We start from the raw sequence: 27,359 nt of genomic DNA on the forward strand, positions 1-27,359 counted from the left end.
TTTTCTTAGATAGCAAATCAAAATATTAGTTTAGCGTAAAGGCATCTCGCTATAGTTTTTTCTAACCAGCGCATTGGAAACATGACCGATTGTGAAGTAGTTTATTTAATAGAAAACATATATTTTTAAATTAATTTTCTTAATTCATTTTTTTTAAATAAGAAGAGAGCCCACAAGAACAGTGACAAAAACGACAGGAGATCTTAGTAGGGCAGATACGTTCTGATAAAGAATGAGCTCCGGTGCTAGTCTGGCAACTTACGGTCAAAATGAATTCGGTGAAGCTGTACCGAGGTGGAGGCAATTATCCCCTTTGCCCCCCCTTGCCCCCTCCCCAAAAACGCTCATGTGCACACTATTTCTGACAATTTAGAACAAATTTTCTCCTTGAGAATATCGTACAAAACATCTTAAGCAAATAAACCTGTTATTCTATCGCGACGTCATTGTTTCTCCTTACAAATCCCTCCCGTTTACAATTTAGGGACGAATGATAATGTTCGCGCGAACATCTTAATCGATAAAATTGGGGAAAGCGAAGTTAAAGCACCTCATTACATCCCCAAATCCTCGGGGAGCTGTTCTTTGGAGAGCCACGCACTCGGTGCTTGCCTTCCCTCTGCTTCTAATGGCTTCTTTCTATTTCCGGATGTTCCCGGTTGTAATGGAATTAAAAACGTATTCTTGCTGTCTTCGGAAACGACAATCCTAATTAACAAACCCATGGTTTCGCGAAATTTGCGACAAAAACGTAAAAAAAATATATAAAAATATATAAGCAAAAAAGTTATGTATATTTTTCCGTGTGACTTCCGTGTTTTGTAGCTTTGACCACCATTGTTTAAAAACCGAGATGTGGCCAGATCAGATTAGGTTCCAAACGTGCGTGGCGTGTGGGATAGGATCACTCTTACAGGCAGTTCATGTTCCTGTAACAAATTAGACGATAAGTAGTTTGGCATTCGGCGCACACTTGTCCCTTGGACAAAGTTGCCAAGTAACTTCAGGTATCCCCCTGAACTTGCACTATAAATATCTTCGGTTAGTCATGACAATGAACGGTTCCCACAACTTGGATGTGAAGGTCGACCCGATGCTACCAGACGGAGTGTTTAGTGTTTACTATTTAGAAGCGTATTGTAGTTTATTTAAAAGGAATCTTTAATTGTTTCTCTTTCGTAGTAGCTTAGTTTAGATTCATCGTTTGTTTTGTCCAGCAAATATTATTGTCAGTTGCATTTTGAATTTTATTCTACTACTTCATAATTGTACACCAATGTAGAAATGGTAGACATACGCTTTATGCGTGGACTTGCTAATGGTAATGGATTTGAAGCTTGTCATATGTATGATGTGAGATAAAAGCTACAGCAGCTTTGTTATTTGCATTATTTTTCAAATCCAAAACACTCACTACCAGAAGAGAGTCAATAAATTACGACATTTTATTTTCTTCGAAGGGACACCAAGTATCCTCTAGTTAAAAAAAAAATATAATTTTTTTTTCAAATTTAGTTGTACAGGGTGAGTCAACGATTGGTTAAAGTAGATTTACTCAGAATTGCTAAAGTTTATCAAAAAACTATTTCTACAGGGTGATAAGTACGCTAACAGGGCACATTTTAAAAATATTTTAAAATATACAGGGTGCTCCAAAAATTTGTGACAGACCAAACTTACATTTTTTTAAATGGAACACCCTGTATTTTACAACATTTTTAGATTCTACGTTTAATTTGAAACATTTTGATATAAAGTTTCCTATATCTAAATTTAATAGTTTCTGAAATAATTGGAACTAAATAAAAAATATTGCATTTTTGTACCTGTATTTAACAGTAGCTATCCTCGTTATTTTTAAGAATTAAAACAAGATTTTTGGTACCGTGTTACTGTAAAGGTGGCTTGAGAACGTCATGGATTCAAATTTTGATTAGCACCTACAGGGTGTTCGTAAAATAATGACAGATTTGAAGAAGTTTAAACTAAAAAATCTTAATTTTTTTAAATGGAACACCCTGTATATTTTTCAATATTCCTTTAGATCTTTTAAAAACTAACAACTTTTGTTAACCATGTCCTATACCTATACTCAATACTTCTGGAGATATTCGCTTAACAGTGTAGTGGAGCATTTTTCGTGATTTTCTAATTTGGTTCGTAGGCCTGGCAAAATAGATAGTAATAAATCATAATCATATTACGTCAAATATAATAAATACTGTTTTCTTTATTTATCTTTACATTAAATTATTTAATAATTTAATTATAAAAAGAAAAATTTCATCCTTTAAATAAAATAATGAAAATAAGTAACAAATACTCATAAATTGTTATATTAGAATAACTTATAATTATTACAATACACAACAATTAACACTAAAAGAGTATAGTACTTAATATTAAGCAATTACACCGAACTAACAAATATAATAATTATTAAACAAAATCTTCCAAGGGATCATCTAATTAAATTTTCAAATAAATGACCATCCTGCTGAACACATAAATTTAATCTTTCTTTCAAGGATCGTCTTACTCTTGATAACACTACTGGAGTTATACTTCTACATGATTCTCTTATTCTATTTTTCATATCATCAAGAGTTGTTGGTGGATTGGCATATACCTGCCCCTTAATATAACCCCACAGGAAAAAGTCTAGAGGGGTTAATTCGCAAGACCTTGCAGGCCAGTTAATGAAACCCCCACGCCCTATCCATCGTTCTGGATAATTGTCATTTAAATATATTCTGACATCATGATGATAATGAGCGGGCGCTCCATCGTGTTATCAAGAGTAAGACGATCCTTGAAAGAAAGATTAAATTTACATAAATTCATAACACGTGTTCAGCAGGATGGTCATTTATTTGAAAATTTAATTAGATGATCCCTTGGAAGATTTTGTTTAATAATTATTATATTTGTTAGTTCGGTGTAATTGCTTAATATTAAGTACTATACTGTTTTAGTGTTAATTGTTGTGTATTGTAATAATTATAAGTTATTCTAATATAAAAATTTATGAGTATTTGTTACTTATTTTCATTATTTTATTTAAAGGATGAAATTTTTCTTTTTATAATTAAATTATTAAATAATTGAATGTAAAGATAGAAGAATATCTCCAGAAGTATTGAGTATAGGTATAGTACATGGTTAACAAAAGTTGTTAGTTTTTAAAAGATCTAAAAGAATATTGAAAAATATACAGGGTGTTCCATTTAAAAAAATTAAGATTTTTTAGTTTAAACTTCTTCAAATCTGTCATTATTTTACGAACACCCTGTAGGCGTTAATCAAAATTTGAATCCATGACGTTCTCAAGCCACCTTTACAGTAACACGTTCCCAAAAATCTTGTTTTAATTCTTAAAAATAACGAGGATAGCTATTGTTAAATACAAGTACAAAAATGCAATATTTTTTATTTAGTTCCAATTATTTCAGGAACTATTACATTTAGATATAGGAAACTTTATATCAAAATGTTTCAAATTAAACGTAGAATCTAAAAATGTTGTAAAATACAGGGTGTTCCATTTAAAAAAATGTAAGTTTGGTCTGTCACACATTTTTGGAGCACCCTGTATATTTTAAAATATTTTTAAAATGTGCCCTGTTAGCGTACTTATCACCCTGTAGAAATAGTTTTTTGATAAACTTTAGCAATTCTGAGTAAATCTACTTTAACCAATCGTTGACTCACCCTGTATATAATTGTTAACAAATAAAGGGCACTTTCTTCCCAAATAAACAAATAAAATGACTCCGCGGTTTTTAACTTTTGAAAGAAGTTATATACACCATTTGCAAGCTTGTAAAAAACCTACAAATAGAAAAAAAAAGTTTCTACGACCAATAGGTCCGGAATTAGCAATGTTTTTACAACTAAATTTGAAAAAAAATATATTTTTTTTTTAACTAGAGGATACTTGGTGTCCCCTCGAAGAAAATGAGCCCAAAAAGAATGTTTTAGTCATAACCCTGCCCCCGGAATAGTCATTTAGAATTTTGGAAATGGAATTTTGCAAAAACTATTTGACCCATTGAGCTCATGTTTTGCACATCTCTTGAGGGTATAAAAACTTACATTTTGGGAAAGTTTGGTAAGATTTCATTAATTATTTAAAAAGTTATTAACAATTAAAGAAAACGCACTTTTTTCGTTTAATTTTGCAATAAATTTTTTGTTTATAAAGCAATTTTAACTTATAGGTCTCATTTTAAAGATGAGTTTCTCTAGATCAAATCGTCCGTTGAACATTTTTTGCTAAGGTTAATAGTTTTTTTTACAATAACACATAGAACGAAAAATGACGAATTTTTTTCCTATCTAATCCTTTGTTTCTTACAAATTTGGATAGACAACTTTTCATATGATTTTATTAAGTGCTCACTTTCTCTGAAGACCTTAAAATTTCACCTAAACCAGAAACCGCACAAAAAAACTTATTCCAAAATACTTAACTATAAAATATGTTATCGTATATTGACGTTTAACGAGGCATCGTTATCTCCTAGCAAACCTGCTCGATTCTTCCATAATTTCATTTCACTTTCACCTACAATAACAAATTTAATGGTTCATCTGGCTAAAAACTAAGAACACGGAAACGCTCAAAGCGTCAATAGCAAATGGCGGGTAGTAAATCATAAAAAAGGAAAGATCCGGCAGACGGCAGTAAGCTAAAAGCTTTACAATGTTGCAGAAAATCACTTTTCATTATCAAGTTCACCAGGGCAGTCGGAGGGGGTGGGACGAAGTTGCTCAGCCGACTCTCTAAAAGCATCCAACACGGTTTATCGGCTAATCCGTGAAGAGGCGATTAAGTTTTTGTTGCCTTGTTATCAATTAATTTGGTTCTTGCAGCATACCGAGTGGAATTTTGGATTCGCGCATATTGAATGAATCCAGACCCGGAGACAAAGAGATATTGGAAAGAACGTAACAATTTACAGAATGATAGTTTCAGTTTAATACAATTGACAAAGAATGAGCTCCGGTACTGGTCTGGTAAATATACAAAAAAACCGTACCACTTTGTTAATCCAGTTCCAAATGAACGTAACAACACTGCAAACATTCAGCTGCAGGAGACCCACCGAGATAATTTCTCGGTGATGGAACGCCAGTGCCGGCGCACCTGATATTTCAAAATCATCCCAGATGGCTTAGACTGCTCCCAGATTTATGGGGTGGATTTAAGTGCCGCAGGACCCGTTTTAAAAATATAGTCCCGCTAGCAAGGCGCAGTATATATTTCGATATCGCAGTGACGCAGCGCGCTCGCCTCAACAAGTGAGAGAGGGATGAAGCGAGCGGGCGGGGGCGAGAGGAAGAGGACAATTCAAAACAGAAATAAATCACAGCGATTTAGGGGGAAGCTGTGCCGATGTGGGGCCTGTTTGGATTCTGGACCGTTTAGGGTTGAGGATGGGGCATAAGTCATCGGATGTTTTGGGTCTGGGACCCTGATCGCGACTGTTCAGCTCGTAAAGTATAAAATATAAACAGCTTTTATCGGAGGTTTTTTTTTTCAAAGTGCTCGTGTGATTGTATATTTAAACTTGCTTTTAAAGTGGCTAGGCTCTACGTAGTGTAAAAAAATTAGTGTGAAAAAATTAAGGAAGTGATTCTCTGTTGAATAAAAGGGGTTCTTTCATGTAAAAAATCTATTCGCTCCCCTCCCTGTGGACCCTTGAAAAGAGGAGAGAAAACCTGGATCACTTTTTTTTGAAAACGAACATTAAAGTCGCTCTTTCTACTTCTTTCGTGAGTGTAATATTTTTTAAAGACAAACAAAAAATATAAAGAGCTAAAATTCAAAATCATTGCATTACTGATTAGATGGTAGAAACAAATTTGAAAATATGGTGTGCATTTAACTCAGAAACGGTTGGTCTAAGGTGTGAAAATTCGCAATAATTGGAATTATTGAAATTTCGTGGCTGAAAACGTACATAGGTATTGTATTTTTGAAACCGAGAGAGTTCCACGAAACTAAATTTGTGGTAAATTAGCCCAAATCTGCCTATTTTGAGTCCTTGAATCTGTGGTCTTCCGTTGTACACGTTATTCTGGGACACCCTGTATCATTGCCAATGCAACAACTGACAAAGACCGACCTACTAATCAGTACGTATTATAAAACAGTACATACAAAGTAATAACATTTAAGACATGGCATATACTTTGTAGGTTATTCTCTCCACTTACGAAACATGTCGGTAGCTAAATAGTTAGTCGGTTGTCTCACCATGGCATACTGATGAGAACTGTTAAGTTCGAAACCGGTACTAGATTGCAACACTGGACAGATCTGTAGACCTCAGAGTAGCTGTTTCCCACAATACTATTAGTCAAAAATGTTTGCATTAAAATACCAAATATATTTTTATTTATTTTCACTCGATTAAAAAATTCCCGCCATCTAAACTGAAATTTACTTCAACAGATGTGAGTGAGAAGTACATATATTATTAGTTTTATTAAAATGCTTAGCAATAAATTAAAACACACTAGTGGTCATGGTCGTATCATTTAAAATATCCAACAAGCAAATTAGCAATTCTCCAACTTTCGCACTAACGTTTACCAGTAATCTTAATATCATCATTGTCAGAGCCAGATATGCATTTGTGTTCTATTATAACTAAACGCGCGTTATCCAAACAAATTTAGACCGGAAATAAATCAAAACTGTAACAATAGAAAAACGTGCCTTGTGTTTACCGAATGCATCGATTTATTAAAATCCTGTTTGATAAGTGAAGTCTAAAGTAAATAAAGAGAAAATCCCGTCATCTGAATTCGCGCCCCTTTGTAAATACACTTTACGAGTGAATGAGGGTGCAAGAATGGTCTGGAACAGAACAAATAAAGCTTCAAGTTAAAATTTAATTCTTATTGAGATAAGTGTTATTACACTTTTGGTTTTGGGTACAGTTCAATAGTAGCAACGTCCATAATAATGCTACACCGACATATCTCAGTGTTATACAGGAGTACCACAAGGACCAGTTCTTGGTCCCGGCCTCTTCTTAATTTATATTAAAAATTTGCCTTGTCTTATGATTGATGATGTAATTGATGATCAAAGTGAACAACTGGAGACTTTCTAGTCAACTAAATTTAAATATAAATTCTACTAAAACACAAACCGCAACATGTAGATATTCTAAAAAAATGAATATGTCTACTTTCTTCAAGCATTAGTAAATAAATCAGTAAACAGTTATTTGATATTAACTGCGCTCTTTGACAGAACTCATTAAAACGCCAACCAAAAGGGCACATAGGAAGGCACGTCCGCCTAGTCGCCCTGATTCGACATTCTCGATTAAAATATTTCCATAAATTACCGATACGATCTGGACAGAAAGAAACGTCGATATAGACACGTCCGATCGATGTCGATCACGTCGACGACTTAATTCGATGATTGCTGATAGAATGCCGGTCCGATAAAAATAAATAAGTGCATAACGGAACTGCACCGTGCTTCCGGATGCTTATGGCCTCACAGCGCCTTAGAATTTTAATTTAAACGTTGGGTTATTGGGTAACGTAAGTCGAAGTTGGCGGCGATACGAACTGGAATATTATGGCGAAGGCCATGCGAAAACATATAATTTACGAGTATTGATCCATTTGTTTTAGAGATACGAATCTTTGGAGTGAATTTAAATTATATTTATTTTGACAAAGAGTAGCGAGTGTATTAAAATTACATCAAAGACGAAGAATTCTCTACGACTGTTACAATTTAAAATATATTTTATTTTCACGTCGTACGACTAATTCTATTCAAGAAATTCCTTTGTTCCTAGCATCTGCCATTTCTCCATGTCTTTAATAGCTTTATTAAAGTGTCGCAAGTGTTTTAATCTATCTCGAATTAAGTTCGCATTTATAACGGCCTTTCGAGTGAGGCTTTCCGGCCACCACTTCGACACCATCAACTTCCAGGAACTCAATTAAATTACTTCTTTGAGGATAATTAAGGGAGATATACATAAAGTGGTTCCATTTGTATTTCTCACGCGCCAAAAAAAATTCGACGATTAATGCAGTAGCGTTACTTTTTCGGGTAATATCGGTCAGTTAAAATACCTGGCACTTGTCAATGTGACTGTAAAAAGGTCAATATTTTGCAGGATCTCCTGTAAAGAGCTAATTGTCGATGGCTGACTTGCCCCATAAAGATTTTGTTAACGTTTTGCCAAATGCACTTATAAAAAAATAGAAATTTTGCCGTTTCGTAATCAAATTATCGATATTTTGCCGTTTCGTTATCAAATTTTCGATATTAGGATGCGCCAGTAAAAAAATGACAACAATACATGTATCGATCTACACGATTAATAAGACACCTGAGTATTTAACGTAACAGTTAATTACAGAAGTGCTCCCAACAAAAGAGAAGTATCTTCCGAAATTTATAACCTATGAAACTTATGACAGATCTACGGAACAACTCGTTTGTTTACTATTTATAGTATTTCAATTTGCATCATACAGAAGCCTATTCAGCTCAATATGACCTTGGAGAGATAAAATGCAGCTGCAAGCCATTTTCCATTTTCTTCGTGAAAGCATTGTGTTCGAACCGGGTAGCATAGAAATATACGAACCATTCCGTGAAGGAAATTAGCATTCAGCTTGCAGATAGAAGGTAGCTCTTTTTCATTTTACTTTTCCACTGTGGGTTTAATTAGGCACTTTTTAGATTTTAATTGGGGGAACGTGCAAACTTTTTGTGGATATTTACGAATATTCGTAATTATTAATTAGAAATATGTAGAACGAGAGACGAGGAATGTTTTTTGCTATTTTTTAACCATTTGTACATTTCTGGAGTCCGTTATGTTAATTAAATCATGTTTTGTTACTCTTTATAATACAGCCATTGTAATGATGTTTTTTTTTTCTTCCACTTACACAAATACAAATTTAATTAACAATAATATGGCCAGATAAGCAAGTTTATTTTATGTTTTTTCCACATTTTAGTATCAAATTACTCTGGTGGAAGGATGTTTACTTTTAATTAAAGCCCGTATTTACTCGGTACCAAATTAGTCAAATAAGTGAAAATACAACCGTTGGAACTGGCTACATAGCAATTTATTTCAGAGTATAATAAGTTTTATTACATATAGGTTAGGGTGCCTCATAAAAAACGAATATTTTTTTTGTATCTCTTGTGAAAATATGTTAGTTTATCATGTTTTAAGAGCCCCTTCAAAAAATCAGCTAAAAAAGAATTTTTTTAGAGGTCGCTCAAGATTTTTAGAAATTTCCAAAATCGTCAAATTTTTTTTTTATAATAATTTTCTAGATTGAAAAAAATCTCAATTCTGGAAATTTCAAATCGATGTTTTAATTTCATAATTATTTTAACTTTCAAAGTAGTGTAACTACCTGTTTTCGAGCGATCTCTAAAAATAAATATCAACGAACTAATAATTTTTTTGTTGAATTTGATGAACAAAAGAATAGAAATAAATCACGAGATACTTAAATTTTAAAAAATTTAAAAATTATAACTATTTGATACTCACAGTGCGGTAATAAATTTTGCCTCGAGAAATTTTTTAAGTGTGTAAGTTAAAAAAAATATGTTCGTTGATATTTATTTTTAGAGGTCGCTCGAAAATATTTTAGGTACTTACACTACTTTTAAAGTTAAAATAATTATGAGTGACCTTCAATTCAAATCAAATTAAAATATCGATTTGAAATTTTCAGAATCGAGATTTTTTCAACCTAGAAAATGATAAAAAACGACAAAAAAATTAAAATAAAAAAATTCAATTTTTGACGATTTTGGAAATTTTTAAAAATCTTGAGCGACCTCTAAAATTTTTTTTTTGAGCTAATTTTTTGAGGGGGCTCTTAAAACACGATAAAAAAAATATGTTAATATTTTCACAAGACACGAAAAATATTCGTTTTTATTTGGGCCACCCTAATATAGGTGGTCCGTTTGTGTAGCAATAATGAGCATAACAATTTTTTAATGGAAAAAAAACGAAATATCTCGAAAATTTGTGAAAATGGAAATACCTTGAAATTTAAAGGGAATAATTTCAATATAAACTTTTTTTGGTATCTGGACTAATAACAGAGCCGTGATACTTCACCATATTAATGTTTAAGATATTTTACGATGCATTTTGACGAATTTTTGCAGACGTACTCAGTGAAAATCCTCCCCTCACTTCATTATTTGTTCCAGAACACCTACACCAACGCGGANATATATCACGACTTAAATTTTAAAAAATTAAAAAATTATAAATATTTGACACTCACATTGCGGTAGTAAATTTTGCCTCGAGTAATTTTTTAAGTGTCTCGTGATGTATTTCTATTCTTTTGTTCATCAAATTCAATAAAAGAAAAATATTAGTTCGTTCATATTTATTTTTAGAGGTCGCTCAAAAACATTTTACTTTTAAAGTTAAAATAATTACGAGTGACCTTTAGAAATTAAAATATCGATTTGGAATTTTCAGAATCGAGATTTTTTCAACCTAGAAAATGATAAAATAACGAGAAAAAAATTAAAATACATAAAAAAATCAATTTTTGACAATTTTGGAAATTTTTAAGAATGTTGAGCGGCCTCTAAAAAAATGTTTTTGAACTAATTTTCTGAAGAGGCTCTTAAAACATGATAAACTAACATATTTTCACAAGAGATACGAAAAAAAAATATTTGTGGTCCGTTGTGTAGCAATAATGAGAATGTTTTTCCTACAATTTTTTAAGGGAAAAAAACGAAATTTGCGAAAATGACTATGGAAATACCTTGAAATTTAAAGGGAATAAAAAGGTGCACAAAATGATATTCTTATCCTTATACAGGATGTTGCATTTAAAATTTTATTTAATTTCAATATAAACGTACACTTTTTTTGGTATCTGGACTAATAACAGAGCCGTGATACTTCACCATATTAATGTTTAAGATATTTTGCGATGCATTTTGACGAATTTTTGCAGACGTACTCGGTGAAAATCCGCCCCTCACTTCATTATTTGTTCCAGAACACCTACACCAACGCGGACAAGTTGCTGGCGGCCGCCGAGGAGTTGGCTCACACGGGCGAATGTGACCCGGACGAGATCTACTCGGTGGCGCACGAGTTGGAGGCGCACGTGACGTCGTTCGCCGCCAGGGTAGAGCAGAGGCGTCGCCGGCTCGACCTCGCCGTCCTCTTCTACACCCACGAGAAGGAGCTCGGCAACTGGGTGGACGAGCTGCGGCAGGAGCTACAGGTGGGTACTACCACTAACGGTTTTTTTTTTTCGCCTTTCCACCGCAGTCGACGTTCAAACACCTCGTATGATGGGCCCGCAGAGGCCAGAGCCGATAGATACCGCTGCAGACAACGCTAAAGGTCCTAGATTTGATCATTCGGCCTCTCTGGATTTTGTCCATCTTTAGAATCTATTCTAAACAGCACACAAATAACTGTTTGGATTTTCTTCATAGATTCTTAGTCTTAGCATTGTTTTGATCATATTTCTTGGTGAGCCACAGTCAGTTATTTCCTCAATGCAATATACTTAGTTCAACTGGAACACTATGAAGTCTTACTGCTTCATAAATCAAATAGCACCTCCATCAACCACGCCGGAGAAATATAGCCCAGGGGGCCATTAAATCCGAAATAGAGGTCCACTGTCGCGTACAGGAGAGCTTGACCCACTTAAAAGTTAAGTGCTGCCGCTCTACATGCACTTTACAATGCAACGATTCAAAGGTGTATTAAATTTTAAACGAAACGAAGTAATGCACCACGCTGACTCGCCCGCTCGGTAGGACACCCAATTTTCATTTCCCGTGATAAACATCGGTTTATGGACTTTTATATTGTTTGGTGTACTGGGACAGGCCTTACTTATAGGTGTTGATGTTATTATTAGCCTTTGTATGTTTATTTCAACGGGAGAAAGTTCAATCGGTTGCAAGGGTTCGGCAACACTTCAATTTTTGACACGTTATTATTGAAACAATGAAATGAAGTAAATGGAACAGCGGTTGGTCCAAAAATCGTTAATAATATTGTGAGGGTCTTAAATGAGGACAAACGACTCGAGTGAAAACATTATTCGTTCTGACATACATTTAAATTTGAATTTCTTGAGTTATTAAAGATTCAAACCAGTCATGATGTGGTACAGAGTTTTGTTAAGTGTGTAAACAACCAATGGACGTTTTTAGGGAGATGAAAGTGTTGCGGAAGGCTTAGAGGCAACAGAGAGGCTTCTGGAACAGACGGCACAACACAGAGACCAAAGCTTGGATGCCTGCGCTTCAACCATTGCCCAGGGAGAAGCGCTGTTACAGGAATTAAGGTAATTCTTTTTTTAGAAATTATTATTTTTCTTTTACTTTGTTATTTCTATCGCATAATAAATAATTTATGAATTATATACAAATTATGACGATGTCATTGGCGACGACATTGTAGACGAATCATATCGCAAAACTAGGAATGAGCTGCAGGCCTACATCGTCCCGCAAAAACCTGCCGACTCACCACCCCTTCGTTTTTCCGTTGATTAATTTACGTGGGCCGTGATTTTGGACGTGAATCAGGAAGAAATTTTCATAATCCCGCACAGCTGCCTCGATATGTTTAATAGTGCTTATTGTGTCGATATCGGACAACCGAACAAGATGAATGGAAGCGCCGCCACGCAACTACACAGGAATGCTTTTAGAGTTTCATTTTTGCCGTGTTGTAACGTGAAAAATGGTGATTTAATATCAACACGCGTACAACGATGTCAGCGGTTAGGGCTTTTAATAAGCGGATAATTAATTTTCAGGTGAAATAATGGCACGGTTCTGATTTGGAACTTTCGTTGTTGGAATGTTCATCATTCCGGCACGGAATGATGATATAAAAACAGATAAGGGTGGGAATGACAAATAAATATATACAGGGGATTCAGAACTTTAAAAAAAATTTTTTTTCAATGTACAGAATTACAATTTTGTAAAGAATATCGAAAAGGGCAGTTCGAAAATGATTTAATGTGAGAGAAATAAGTGACCATATTTATAAGTGAGGTGCATATGTAGAAAGAAGAAGGGTTACATTAAATTTATGCTCATTCGACTACATTTTGAAAAAGCATGACACAGATCGACATAATTGAATTGAATTCGAATACAGTTGCTCAGAATTACTCCTTTGCGTCAGATTTTCGAGATATCCTAATCTAAGTGCGAAAAAACACGGTTTATTTGAGGTAATTTTCTTCCATTGAGATGGAAGAGATATTTGAACGATTGATGCGAATTTGAAAATGCAAATAGTGCTGGGGAATTATTGTGATCGGTACCGCAAAGTTCCCTCTGCAATTTATCTCCGACAGACGAAAGTGCATTTTTTCCTTCCACCTCCCCCCGGTTCGTGTGTGTCGCGAGGTGCCTGCTTGTTTGCATCTTACGAAATAAATACTTTCTATATGCACAAGTCATATTTTAAAAAGTTGCTTTGTTGACCTAGATCCAGCCACCGACCGATTTATATTTGTTTTGTTTCTTCCCATTACACTTTCTCGGTTCGTAGTTAATTTAAAGAAACATTCGCTAGTCTAAATTTGCCAAAACCTCGCAGGTGCTTAGTCATCTTTCTCGTAAAAAAAAACTAAATAATTGTTTGAACTGGTATTTTACCCAGTCATTATGCAAATCGTCGACTCACTCGTAACAAAAATAGTAGTCTTATAGCAGTCAATTAGTGACCAATCCACTTAACAGCCATATTTACGATTGCTGTTTGATTTATAACAATCAATTCGTTTCTGTAAGGTGATTACGCTTGAAATAATTAATTAGTTACATTTAGATGTGAAAGAGATAATTGTAGTTCCTCGCAATAATTAATTAGTTAAATTGAATGACAGGTTCGTGATTTGAACAAGTGGAACTTAATTATTTTTATATATTTTTTTCATAGTCTACGAATACATACATCTAAGTAAAAGATAGATTGATAAAAATAATTTAAAGTTGATCGGAACATAAAAAAAAAACATATTGCGATAACTCAAAATTTAGGAAAGCGAAAACCGTTTATCTGAACTTTCGATGCCAGAAACTTCTCCAAATTTCAAACACTTCCATATAAAAACTATTAAATTGGTATATCAGATTATTTAGAGAAAACAAAATTTAGTAACAGCAAAGTAATAAAACCACAAAGTCCATAAAAATTTGGAAAAATATTTGCCAAAAGTTGTGTAAAAGTATTTGTAATTAAAGTATTTATTTGTATAAGAAAAATAGACTTAGAAATGTTTGTAACTGAACAAAAGAAAGTTTAAGAATGGCAGAAAATCGAACTAATAGCAGATTTAAATAAGGTTCAGTATAGTTCTGGAATTTTCTATAGAAAGTTTTCATTCCTAATCCGATTCTAGGAAAATTTGCAACGTTCATTTGTTTTAGCAAAGTTTACATGAGAAATGTCACATTATTTGTCAGAGTCAATACGTAAAAAGCCACGTAAGCAGGAAGCTTAAGTCTGTAATAGATAAAAACAATTGAAACAGACTCAATGTTAATATTAAAAAAGTTAAAAGTGAAAATCTAAAATAAAATAACTATATCCATGTGAGGTCAACAATGTGAGGAAAATAAATGCAAGCTATTGTCAAATGTCAAACATAAAAAGATAATTCATGCAACTAGTAATACAAGATCAAAATTAGGTGATAGAATAAATTCTGGAGAAAAGCAAACAAAAGAAAAATAAGACACCAAATGATCCAAAAAAACTATCAAGAAAGAAAATGCAGCGGGATTAGGCCGATTTTAAATGGAAAAATATGATTCACTAAAAAAAATCTACAGTCAATTTAAACAATGTCTTTCACATACTTTTAAAATTTACCAGTTTTCTTTTCCGGATTGATCGAATCGCTTAACAACGTTTTTATAATTTTTTCAAAAGGTTCACCTATTAACAGGTATTTTGTTGTTTCTAGATTGTCGTTTGTTTTGTGAAAATATTTATTTCTCTTTCCATTGTTTCCCATTCACTGCCTTTATCTTTTACCGAGCTATTAACTTGAAGAACCCCGACTTTCTGCAAATTTTAAAATCACAATCAACATATTCTATTCAAGAAGACGACTCTAAATTTATTCAAATCGCAATTAAACTGATTTGTGTATTTGCGCTCCCATTCTGACCCATCTCGAAATAAGACGATTTCATTACTCCTTAAGTCGTCTGGAGCCTCAAAAACAGAGCGCAAACATTTGCATTTATTTAAATCGCAGCCGCCCATTCTTAATGAGCGCTTCACAGTCAGACTATTTTTCTTCCTACCCGTAAGGACGCTGGTTGAATTTTTAATATAATTCACCTCTCGGAGAAATTTCCACATTAGCATTCTCATACATATTACAATCGCCTCGTGAATCTGCCCGTGATAAATACGCTTAATTTCTCCAAGAAAAAAAAAAAGCGAGCTATGCCCAGTATGATGTACGTAATCCTCTGACAGGGAGTAATGTTGCTTCATGTCGTATTAATTTCGTTCCTTGGAGAGATAAATTTAGATTATATTCCTTACAATCGTATCCAATAATCAATAAAATAATGCAGCATTATTATTTATAACTTTTACTGAGGCTTTCCTTTGTTTTGCGCAGATAAATGAACATTATCGGAGCTGTAACGAAAACTTGTAGTCTTCGTCGACTGAGAACGATTTCAACTCAACTAGCTAGTAATATGTAAGCTGTGATACTATGTGCAATTGTAATTCATGCAAGAATGGTCTTCTACATCGCTAATGAAAATGCTCAATGAATAATGATTGTGAGAACGTCTTTGTAACTAACACATTTTAATCACAGGCTCGTACGAGTATTTCCACAGGTATATTTTCCAGTAGCTTTAACACTGAAAAAAAAAGTATTTGGATCAAATGAGCAGATAGTTTTATTCTATTCAAATGTATATATTTTCGTCAAACTATGTGAAATATTTTATGTAATCAATCACTTTTCTTAGAATTTATATTATTTGTAAATATATATAATTTAATTCAAATCATTTATATTTTTAAAATTTAGTATTAATGTGGGAATTATTCAAGACAAATATTATAATCAAACTTAAGTTTTCTTGAAAGAAAATTGTAGCAGGTCACGTAGGGTAGGTGGGAAGTAGCACGATAGATGGAGCCACTTACGCTCTGTCTATACACAATTCCTTGTGAGTAACGACACTAAAGCAGCTGGATCGTTCTAACGACATGATGATGAAGACCATCAATAAGTCCCGAACCGATGTATGTCTGGTTGGTTAAACTTACGAACGATCCTCCTAGCTGTTGTACTAGGTGTTGGGAGTTTGAAACAAAATATTTTTTATTACTGAGAAATATTTATATTCAAATATATTTTTAAAATAAATATATAGTAGAGGCAAATCTGCCTGTACTTTTAAAGCAAATTAGAACAGTTGATCTGAATACTCATTTTTAATATTAAAACGGATAACTATCAGTGAGACAGTTATTCGTGAGCTGTAAACTGCCAACCGTATCAACAAAGATCGACGACGGAATTTGATTTGTGTAACAGGGAACGCATGCATCTGATAACCGCAATTAATTAGTTTGTACTTTTTGTTGCCCAACGGTTTATTAATTAGCTAGAGTTCGGTTTTCCGACGATGTTGTTTTGTTCCCTCATCGACGTCGACATCCCCCCATTATCGTCCCAAAAGTTTGGCCCGCTCTGATGGGTCGGGTCGAAGTCTATTATTCACCATTACACAAACTATAGACGTTTGAGATATGATGCAAGAGTAAACGATTTTATCACAACAAACTATGTCGGTGTACCGTATCAATTAGGACTTAATTAAACTGACGATTCAGTGAGACCTCGTGTCAAACACATCAAACATTTTATAAAAATTTGCCTTTATTTTGTCGACTTTTATTTCTTCTGTATCTTTTTTAGTCATCGCTATCCTAGATTTGACCTCAGACACTTGTTCTAGTTTTGCCTGTTCCTTTTGTCGATAGAAAAGGTCGACCGTACCACCCCAACACCAGACAAAAAATGCAACCCACTGCTCGTTGCCAGGAGTGGTTCAGTCTTATTTTTTAACCGAGAACCTGTTGGTGAGGTGACTCACTGGTTTTATTTGCTTTTATTGCACATTCCCGGTGGCGCGGTTTCACTTCAGAACGGAAATTACTATCATCGCTTAGAAGAATGCTTCGCGGGGCCCAGTCGTTACCAGAAATTTGGATAATTATGTATAATTCAGATTTAATTGGCGTTTAAGTAAATGTACTTAAATAATTATTAGTTCTGGCGTTTTATTTTATGTTCAGTGCACAGTAGCGATGAATAACATAAATGTATGAAGAATTCTGTGCAACGTAATAAACCAGGAGTTGAAGTTGAACATTTTTTATGACATTTTACATTTGACACAGCAAAATCTTCATATTTCCAAGAGGATATCCAATTAGTCTAAATCAAACTTCCTCAAACGACACGAATTTAAGAAACACTATATTCCGAATAACAAAAACACTGTAAACAGTCCGTATAAGATTCAGCTGTAAAAATTTCAATTTCCTCGAGGCATATTTCCTTAAGAGGCTATTGTTTTCCCTAGAGCCCCTCAACCGTCGCATCAGAGCAGGATAATGCCGAATATGACCATTTAACGTTATGACAACGGCCGTATCTGTCTCTGTAATACCCGTTAGCAGAACACAAACCCAGACTTACCTTATGAATAATTTCCGTAATGGGGTCCCTCAGACACAATGCAGCGTCATCTGTTTTTCTTATTGTGTTCGGTCTTTAATCAGCTTAAATTATACTACGAAGGTATGTATGGGCATGGTGTTGCTATTGTTGCGGCGGTTATTGTCGCGAAATTTGCGAGCTGAATGTGAGCGTAAATATGCGGAGGAAGTCTGGATTGTAAAAGGAGTATGGTGCGATTATAGAAGCATAGGATGCGGCTGTAAATATTTCCAAATTTTAAAAAAACAACCATAGACAAATTAGTCAAACTTAGAGAGCGAATGTTAGTAGTGGTGAATCTAGAGGTTTTTAGTGTCGCCATCTAGGTATCGCATCTCTAAGTTTGACACGAAAGAAAGTGGTACGAAACTTACCAAAAGTATGTATTATTAAAGTCTATGCAAAAGAACGAGACCAATCATTCCATTGTGTACACATCCCATTTAATTTAACTGTTCAATTTCATTATTGCGACATGACCAGATTCAATTTCTCTAACTAAACAAACTGTATGTGTAATCTTCTCTCGGTAATAACATTCTTGAATTATATCAAACAGAGGCAGTTTACCTCGCAAGCTTGTTCTGGCCTTACAAGGAAAATTACTTCAAATTTAATCTTGTTCAACGTTGATCCCTTTTAAATATACCATCTCAGGTGGCTGCGACTAAATGAAATTTCCAACGAGATGGTATTAGTGGCGCTAAAGTTAAACCGTGCAGATTTTTTAACTCTGTGACATCGTAATGTTTACGAGGTGATTTCGCTTCGTAGAAGAGGATCAAATAATGAACCAGAGATATGGAAAATCTATAATTTTAATCTCCTTGGAAAAAACAACTAAGTAAACACAAAATTCTACGAATGAGAATGACAGAAAATTCAAATATTTTTGCATACAAAGTTTTAAAAATTCACCACACTTTTCAAGGATCTTTGGGAGATGCCATAAAATTGTTTGATAAAAAAATGAAATAAACAACATAACACATCTACAGAAAGCTATAACTGAATATAGAATTATTGTTGCATAAAATATTTTAAAAATTCGCTTCCCTTTCCAAATGTCTATTTTCATTTCCTGTTATACAAAAAATAAGAAACAAGTTGCAATAAAATCTACATAATGGCAATTTCATAGAATACTTTTGACATCTAAATAATAAAATACTTTTTAAAAATTGACTATACTTTCCAAATATTTTCCGAAAGTGCGATAATAGTCCTTAATAGCCAAAAGTTAGTGCCTACAAATTAAGTGTTTTTAAAAATTCACTGGTCTTTGAAAATATGTTTCGAAAATGTCATATAATTCGCAACCTTAGTACAAAAAATAATATCTAAAAAATCACTGCACTTTCCAAACATTCATAAATCTTAACGTGATAACTTGGTGCCTACAAATTATTTACATAAAAAAAAACGAGTTATAACAAATTTTAAAAAATAACTGCACTTTCCAAATATTTTTCTAAAGTGTCGTAAAATCTCTTAACGAGCAAAGTTAGTCCCAAATTATCTGTTAAAAGAAAAAACTTCGCAACTGTTAAAATTGTATGAATAACCCACGCAAAAGATAACTATCACCATTGTAAGTCTGTATGGGATTAGATAACTCATTCCAGAACTGAATGGTGGTTAGGGTTTTGCCAGCATAACTCATTCTCGAGACAGCTAACAGAATACTAATACACCGCGCCCTTTCTTCGTATATGTTAGGTTAACTCTGTGGTTAGATTCGTAAACATCATTTCCGGCGAACATTTTTTTCCTACACTCTGATTTATATTCGAAATCTCCATAATTACATACAATATTTATATTTATGCAAAATCTGCTTCTGCGGCTCCCATAACAAGAAAATGGTGAGATAATTATTGTTTTCCATTGCGAACCCCTCTATCTGTTCGTAATCTTTCGTTCCATTTCCAGGATAGAAACCCGCTCATCAAGAACCACCTACCGACTCTGTTTTGTAATTTTTATCGCATATTTATATTATTATGTGCATTCCTTGGACACAGCCATGTACGCAGATCTAGTTATTAATCACTGTCAGTGTTTTCATAAGGTTATTATAATGCTATCTCGGAAACTTATCCTTCTGTGTATGTTCCGCGTGAAGATATGTCGTTTTTATGACGAGAATTAATAATCGCTTCGTTGATGTATGTCGTTAAAGTCGTCGGACTAGCAATAACAACGGGTTGAATGATATCTGTCTCTTCAGCTTTTTAAAAATGCGAATTCTGATGGAATTTTAAGAGCGTTAATTGTCTTTTATCCGTTTAATTGATGTAACATGAGAATCGTTACAGTACTGTACGAGACTCGAGATAGCAACAAATTTACAAGATGTCCGGCTTTCGAGAACTTGGTAGTTATTTGGTAGCTGATAATGTTTTAATAGTGGTTTGAGAAAAGAACGCGTTGGGTTCTAATAATTTTTTCACAATATGCATATAGATTTTAATTCTGTTAGCCATTAATGTAAATTTATTCTTTGTTGGTGTTTCCAAAGAAACAGGTTATTATATTTAAGTAATTTGTCATTCAAAACAAAGAATCTACATTGTAAACCGTTTTGGGATGATTGGATTGACTCACGGTTTAAGTAGTCAAAAGGAAAGTGACCTGATGCGTCAATATTTGATGTGGTTCTTCAAATATAATCCGTAACGCGAACTATCCGTCATTTTTAGTGCTGTCATTCCACGAACTCATAATTCTTTATCTTTCGCTTTACATCAAAACGTTTCTATAATTCCATATCCATTTTAACTATATTTTTATTTTAAGTTTTATCTTAAAATCGTGCTGGTGATACTAACAAACGGTCACAGACGACATTTCGTTTTAGTTTCCACTGGAGCGATAGGGATCTCTTGCGTACCGCTATTTCCACTGGCTTTTTCAACTTTTTCTGTACGTACTGCATCTACCGATTATATCTAAATTAGATTCCGGGCAACGGCCCCACAGGACCCGAGAAAATTACAGTTCACTGTCAATGGTGCATTTTTTAATTAAAAGGAAATTGAAATTTTTGAGTCAAATCCACTAAACGCGTTTTCTTTTTACTTACGTAAAGTAGACGTTCTTTCCGCGTTTTCCGGAATCAGGAAAACTTTTTTATATGGAAATCCGGGATCAACGCACTGCATCAAATAATGTCCCCATTCAAAAAACGAGCGTAAGGGTTTTGTTTAAAAAAATGTCTCGCGTCAGGAAGTACCATAAATCCTGTAGAAGTGACACCGCTGAAATATACATTATTTATGAAGGCCGCGAGTGGTTCTAAAACAGTGGCGGAACGTGTGATAAGCTAAGGGTGTACCTTCAACAAATTTTTCTTAGTTTCTAATTTTTACTAAACTTCAGCACACAGAATTAAGTTTAATTTAATTACATAATTAAGAACTTTCTTTTACCTAAAACAAATGTCTGGTATTTTCGGTAAAATAATGTTTCCAGTTGCAATAATAGAGTACATCGAAGTTGTACCGCATTTCGCATCGTCGCGCATGAAACAGAAACAATCTAACAGGAAGGAAACATTTCAGACGACATATAATTTGTGACATAGAGTAGACACAATGTTGTTTTATACCTTCTTTCGCCGAGCTCGGATATGCCATTTAATCGCCTCATCCAGAGAGATTATAGCGCTAAGGGGTTTTTGTTTTATGGGACCGCCGTTACGTTTACGGGGTTCTGATTGTATATTGAGCGATTGCATAGTAGTATAGGCGTTTCGCCGCTCCGTTTTCGTCTTGTTCGGTACCTGTGACATAGTTTTATGGACCAATAAAGAATTAAACTGTCACAATCTTGTATTATTAAAACTATGTAATATGTAATAATATTCCATAAAACATTGGCATCGAGAAGAAATATCTCACCGTAATCTTAAGCTAAGCTACTGTTCTTAAGAACAATTTCAAATAATTATAAAATCACACTCAGCCCCTTTTTTCCTTTTCATTTAATTAATGTTGCCACGTCATTCGTCAACGCATAAGTGAGCCTGTCGAATTAAAGAATCATTAACGTTGAAAAAATCATTAGTTGTTCAGTCTGATGAAACGTAAAAGCTGCATCAAACCATAATTGTATAAATAAATATTTAATGGTATTATTAAAATTACTAACAAATTCTTTGTGCAGGTCTATTGGTGAAATGGACTCAACTGGCTCCGTCTCAGCAGTAGAATCAGCTCTCGACCGCCTGGCCAAACAAAGAAACGACCTGGAGGAGCTCTGGGCCGCAAGGAAACTCCGTCTCGACCTGTGCCTAAGGTTGCGCCTCTTCGAAAGGGACGCCCTCGAAGTCTCCTCTCAACTGGAAATGTGGTCAGAGGAACTGCAACACAGCGAACTGACCAGAGACATCGCCAAAGCCGAACAATTCTTACGCCTCCACAATGAGAGCGTCAGCCAGATGCAGAACACCACGTACCAGGTCCTGCAACAAGGGCAGGAACTAGTGCAAGTGTTTGAGAATTCCGGCATCTGCGTCATGGCCGACGCCCAATACAACGCCCAGACTAGAGTTCAGGTGCTTTTAGAATTCCTTCACGACAGGGAGATGGACCTGGAGGACCTGGCCGAAGTGAAGAGAGTGAAATTGGAACAGTGCATACAGTTGGGGCAGTTCCAGAATGACGCCAATCAAGTCATAAGTTGGATTAGGAATGGGGAGTCGATGCTGATGGCCAGTTTTACCATACCCAATAGCTTGGCGGACGCCGAGCTGCTGAAGAAGGAGCACGAGCAGTTCCAAGTTGCCATAGAGAAGACGCATACCTCTGCGGTACAAGTAAGTGCAAAAAACTTTTTAAATACGTTAATCTACGGCCAGCACTATAAATGAAATAGTATGAACAGATTGAAAAGACATTATTTTCCAGGTCAAACATCGAGCTGACGCCCTTATCAACGGCAACCACTACGACCCTCAGAGCATCAGGGACATCTCCGAAGAGGTCACCAAGAGATGGCAACAACTCGTAACTTGCGCGGAAGAAAGACATAAACTCGTAACGGCCAGCTTGAACTTCTACAAGACAGCGGAACAAGTTTGTTCTGTCTTAGACAGCCTAGAAAGAGAATATAGAAGAGATGAGGACTGGTGTTCTACCGGACAGCAGAACGTCGATAAGGCAACCGCGATCTCCCAGTTGATAAATAAACACCAGGAACAGAAGGAGGCCTTCTTGAAGGCCTGTACTCTTGCCAGGAGGACTGCCGAGACCTTCTTGAAGTACACCACCAGGAGTTTGCAGTTCTACAATTATCCCAACACGAGCAGTAACCACGAGACGAGGGTGAAAGGGATTTTGGAGAAACTGTTGAGCCAGGAGAACAAGGTCTTGGAACACTGGACTCAGAGGAAGAAGAGGTTGGACCAGTGCCAGCAGTTTGTTTTGTTTGAAAGATCCGCAAAGCAGGCTATAGAGTGGATTCATGAAACAGGTAGGTCCTTGAGCTCTGATATATCCTAAGGTGATGTATATTTGCCAATAAGCTGTTTTTAACTCAACCGTTACTTATGATAAGGTTTCCAACTCAGTTGAGACCCTAGATGATAGATATGTAATTATAGCCGGAGAGCAACGACTAAATGATGCTAACCCACATCCTACAGTGTACTTGAATGTTTTGTTTGTCTTAAATCATTAAAGCTCAAGTTTTGCGTTTCGTCACATATTTTTATATATCTGTACTAATATTTCGCCACTTCTTCCAGGCGAATGTTATCTCACCACCCACGCAACGAACCTCGGCAACAACATAGAAGAGACGGAAAGCCTGCTTCGAGAACACAACGAATTCAAAGCCACTGCCAAGGAAACCAGGGAACGAGTCAAGCTACTCATCCAACTGGCCGACAGTTTGGTCGAGAAGGGTCACGCCCACGCCTGTTCCATCAAGCAGTGGGTGGCGGCGGTGGACAACAGATACAAGGATTTCAGTTCCCGTATGGAACAATACAGGCAACAGCTGGAGGAGACGCTCGGTATACAGGAAGAGGAGAGCGAGAAGAAGGAGTTGTCCATCGATAGGAATTCGGACCCCAGTTTGGAGGCGAAGGTGAAAGAAGCTGCCGCCAAGGAGCTCAAGGAGTTGAACGAAGAAAAGAGGAGGTCTGCTAGAAGAAAAGAGTAAGCCAAATAAAAAAATATAAATATAGTATTTTTTAATTGCAAATTTGTAAAATTCAGTTGAATTTTGTTAAAACTGCCCAAATTATTAATATCATTATTCTGGGAAACAACTACTCTGCGGACTATAGCCCTGTTTTACCGAAATTTAATTGCCAACGTAAAATTACGGTTCTAAACAAAATTACAGGTCACGTGGCTTTGTAATCATTCATGAAGGCCCTGTACGACTAACACAAAACACTTTCTTTTCAGATTTATAATGGCTGAACTGCTCCAGACCGAAAGGACCTACGTCAAGGACCTAGAGACCTGCATAAACTCCTTCCTACAGGAGATGAGGACGTCCACCTGCCCGACAGCCCTGCAAGGCAAAGAGGACGTCATCTTCGGCAACATGGAGGAGATCTACAACTTCCACAACTCCATCTTCCTGAAGGAGCTGGAGAAGTACGAGACGATGCCCGAAGACGTGGGCCATTGCTTCGTGACGTGGGCTCAGAAGTTCGACATGTACGTGCACTACTGCAAGAACAAGCCCGAGTCGAACAGCCTCCTGGTGCAGCACGGCGGGAATTATTACGAGGAACTGCAGAAGAAGCACAAGGTGGAGCACCCCATCGCCGCCTATCTGATAAAGCCCGTGCAGAGGATCACCAAGTACCAGCTGCTGTTGAAGGACCTGCAGAGCTGCTGTCAGGAGGGTCAGGGCGAAATTAAGGTCTGTATTTTTTTGCGTAAACGATTTAATAATTATTATTATTTTTATTGTTATTTTAGGATGGACTGGAGGTGATGCTGAACGTTCCGAAAAAGGCGAACGACGCCATGCACTTGTCTCTACTCGAGGGTTGTGACGTATCTTCGGATAAATTGGGTGAGGTCGTCTTGCAAGACGCTTTCAGTGTTTGGGATCCCAAACAACTCATTAGAAAGGGCAGGGATAGGCATATTTTTCTCTTCGAGATGTACCTTTTGTTTACCAAAGAAGTGAAAGATTCCGCCGGCAAAGTCAAGTACATCTACAAGAATAAGTTGATGGTAAGTGACATCTTGAAAAAGTTAATAAAAATGGAGAGTTTTCATGACTCCTAAATGTTAAATTTTTATGTTTTTTTTAAATTTTATGTTCTCACTTTATTCTTGTTATCGTCGGTCTATGTTTCCAAACTGCGTTTTCAAATTTTGATTTATCTTTTACAAAATATAATATACTGCCTTGAAATTCGGTAGATGTAAGTTTATGGGAGTGTTAAAAACATCAGTGATGTCAGATTTCAATCACAATGTAATACAAGAAGGTAGTTTTCATTGTGGTAAAATTGAAACATCACTGACATTTGAAAGACAAGTGGCTCCCCCAATGTCTCTGGCCAAGGCAAACATTCAATTGTTTGTCGGTAATGTAGTTTACTCCCAAATAACTAACGTGGTCGGTAAAACAGGTACCGCTTATTTAAAGTGGGAGATCTAAATGTATCATATTGTTTAAGATGTATAGAAAAGATTTTAAGGTATTGTTTTGCCAGAAAATGAGTTTTATTAAAAATTTAATCCAACAATTTTTTCACATAACAGTTTTGTGTTTCACGAATTTTTCTAAAAGCAATTGCATATTTTCAGTAAATTCAGCCGGAGTACTTTTTTGAGAAACATGAAATTTTACATTATATGTGGATACTTAACCTCAAAAAATGTTATCCATTAAACTTAAAGTTTCGTAGAAGAGGATCCTAGCTAGTGACATGTACGAGGTAGTAGAAAACTAACAAAACTTTGTAACATTCTCAAAAACTTCACCAAATTTCATTGGAGTACATTGAATTTTATAGAAAATGTGACAGTTTGATTTAAAAAAAAATTAAAATCAAAATAGCATCAATTTCCAACATCCTTGCTTCTGACATGTTTTAAATTTTTCCAGACCTCGGAATTGGGGGTAACAGAACACATGGAGGGGGACGAGTGCAAGTTCGCGGTGTGGACTGGTAGGGCCCCCATCTCCGACTACCGGATCGTGCTGAGGGCCTCGTCCCTCGACACCAAACAACTGTGGGTGAAGAAACTCAGGGAAGTCATTCAGGAAACTTACTTCAGTGGGGCCCTGCCCCTGTCTCTACCCAAGAGCCCCGCCAAGCTCAAACCCCAAAGCCAGAGATCCAGCAGGTAGGAATAATAGCTTGAAGCTAATTGTTTTGTTTATGAACAAACTTCAAAGTGTTTTGTGTCGTGGTTTTAACAACGATTTAAAATGTGGGAACTAACGGAGAATTTGTCGTTTCAGGGATATGGAGGAATGCAACTCGTTAGACGAAAGTGTAGAAAATTTGGATCGTAACTCGCTTGCCTCGTTTGGTTCAGGCAACACCACTGATTCTGATAAGGTAAGTGTGCACGATTCCCTTTCTTCTTGAAAATAAAGTCATTGTAACGAAATATAAATGTTTGACCTCACAGAAATATTATTGTGAGTCAGTAACTTATCCATAAAAAAAAATATGGGATTTATAGTAGTGGATTAGTGGAAATATTGTAGGTAAAAGTTCAAAAAAGGAAAAAAATTAATAAAAAAATAAAAGGAATTTTGTCACAGTTATTGCTACAATTATTGCCTTTAATTGTTATTGCCTCCTGGTGTTAAATGTGAATTAGTATTTTAATCAAGGAAAAATTCGAAGTACTGAAAAGCATTCATGCGATATGTCGATACGAATTTGATCTTGCTTGATCAAAAAACCATTTTTGCATTGCTATACACACATTTGAAGAGACTGATGTAAACAACAAACCACAGTAATAAGAGCACTACACAAACCACAGTAATACTAAATAAAAAACTTGTAGAAAAACTTAAGATACACGTTAATAGTCACACTAACTTTAAATGTAACAACTTCTAACATTTTTTTCTCGAAATCTAAATATTTTGTTAATTTTTTGGTGATACCAATTCAATTTTTCATGGCTCGTTTAACAGTGATTTCGCGCAAGAATTTGTTTGGTAATTTATGGAGTCGATACTATTTTTTAATTAATACCATTTTTTCTGTAGGAATCTTACTTGGCACGAAATGATTCAATACAAAAATTGTTTTGTTAGAACTGACTACAAACCAGTTCCACACATGTTTCTAAACAGTTCTTGTGTTACAGGAACAATGAAATAAAGAATAAATAAGTTCTGCGCTGCAACTGAAGTAAAATTTGCGAGATTCCAAAAAAAAAAAAATATTTCAAAGTTGTAAATATTGTACTTGATGTAAATTTTTAGTAATTTGTTGTTATGTGATAATAATAAATCGGGTTTTTTCAACAAATTGAAAGGAAAAGTAAACAATAGCAATAATTTGTAGTTACAATTATTTATTTATT

The 27,359-nt window shown here is 35.1% G+C and overlaps 1 protein-coding gene across 1 annotated transcript in view; it reads left to right on the forward strand.

Moving 5' to 3' along the window:
• LOC108909835 (triple functional domain protein) overlaps window positions 1-26,371 on the forward strand; it is a gene marked incomplete at its 3' end in the record, with an annotated part of 85,785 nt that extends 59,414 nt beyond the window's left edge. Inside the window, exons 10-18 of the mRNA XM_018714263.1 lie at window positions 11,062-11,292; window positions 12,242-12,375; window positions 21,991-22,642; window positions 22,734-23,298; window positions 23,573-23,987; window positions 24,243-24,708; window positions 24,768-25,028; window positions 25,912-26,153; window positions 26,272-26,371. Of these exons, the coding sequence (XP_018569779.1) occupies window positions 11,062-11,292; window positions 12,242-12,375; window positions 21,991-22,642; window positions 22,734-23,298; window positions 23,573-23,987; window positions 24,243-24,708; window positions 24,768-25,028; window positions 25,912-26,153; window positions 26,272-26,371 (3,066 nt within the window). The remainder of the gene's footprint in view (window positions 1-11,061; window positions 11,293-12,241; window positions 12,376-21,990; window positions 22,643-22,733; window positions 23,299-23,572; window positions 23,988-24,242; window positions 24,709-24,767; window positions 25,029-25,911; window positions 26,154-26,271) is intronic.
• Window positions 26,372-27,359: the final 988 nt, after the last annotated feature.

The sequence above is a fragment of the Anoplophora glabripennis genome, unplaced genomic scaffold, assembly GCF_000390285.2.
Source record: "Anoplophora glabripennis isolate ALB-LARVAE unplaced genomic scaffold, Agla_2.0 scaffold28, whole genome shotgun sequence".
Classification (NCBI taxonomy): domain Eukaryota; kingdom Metazoa; phylum Arthropoda; class Insecta; order Coleoptera; family Cerambycidae; genus Anoplophora; species Anoplophora glabripennis.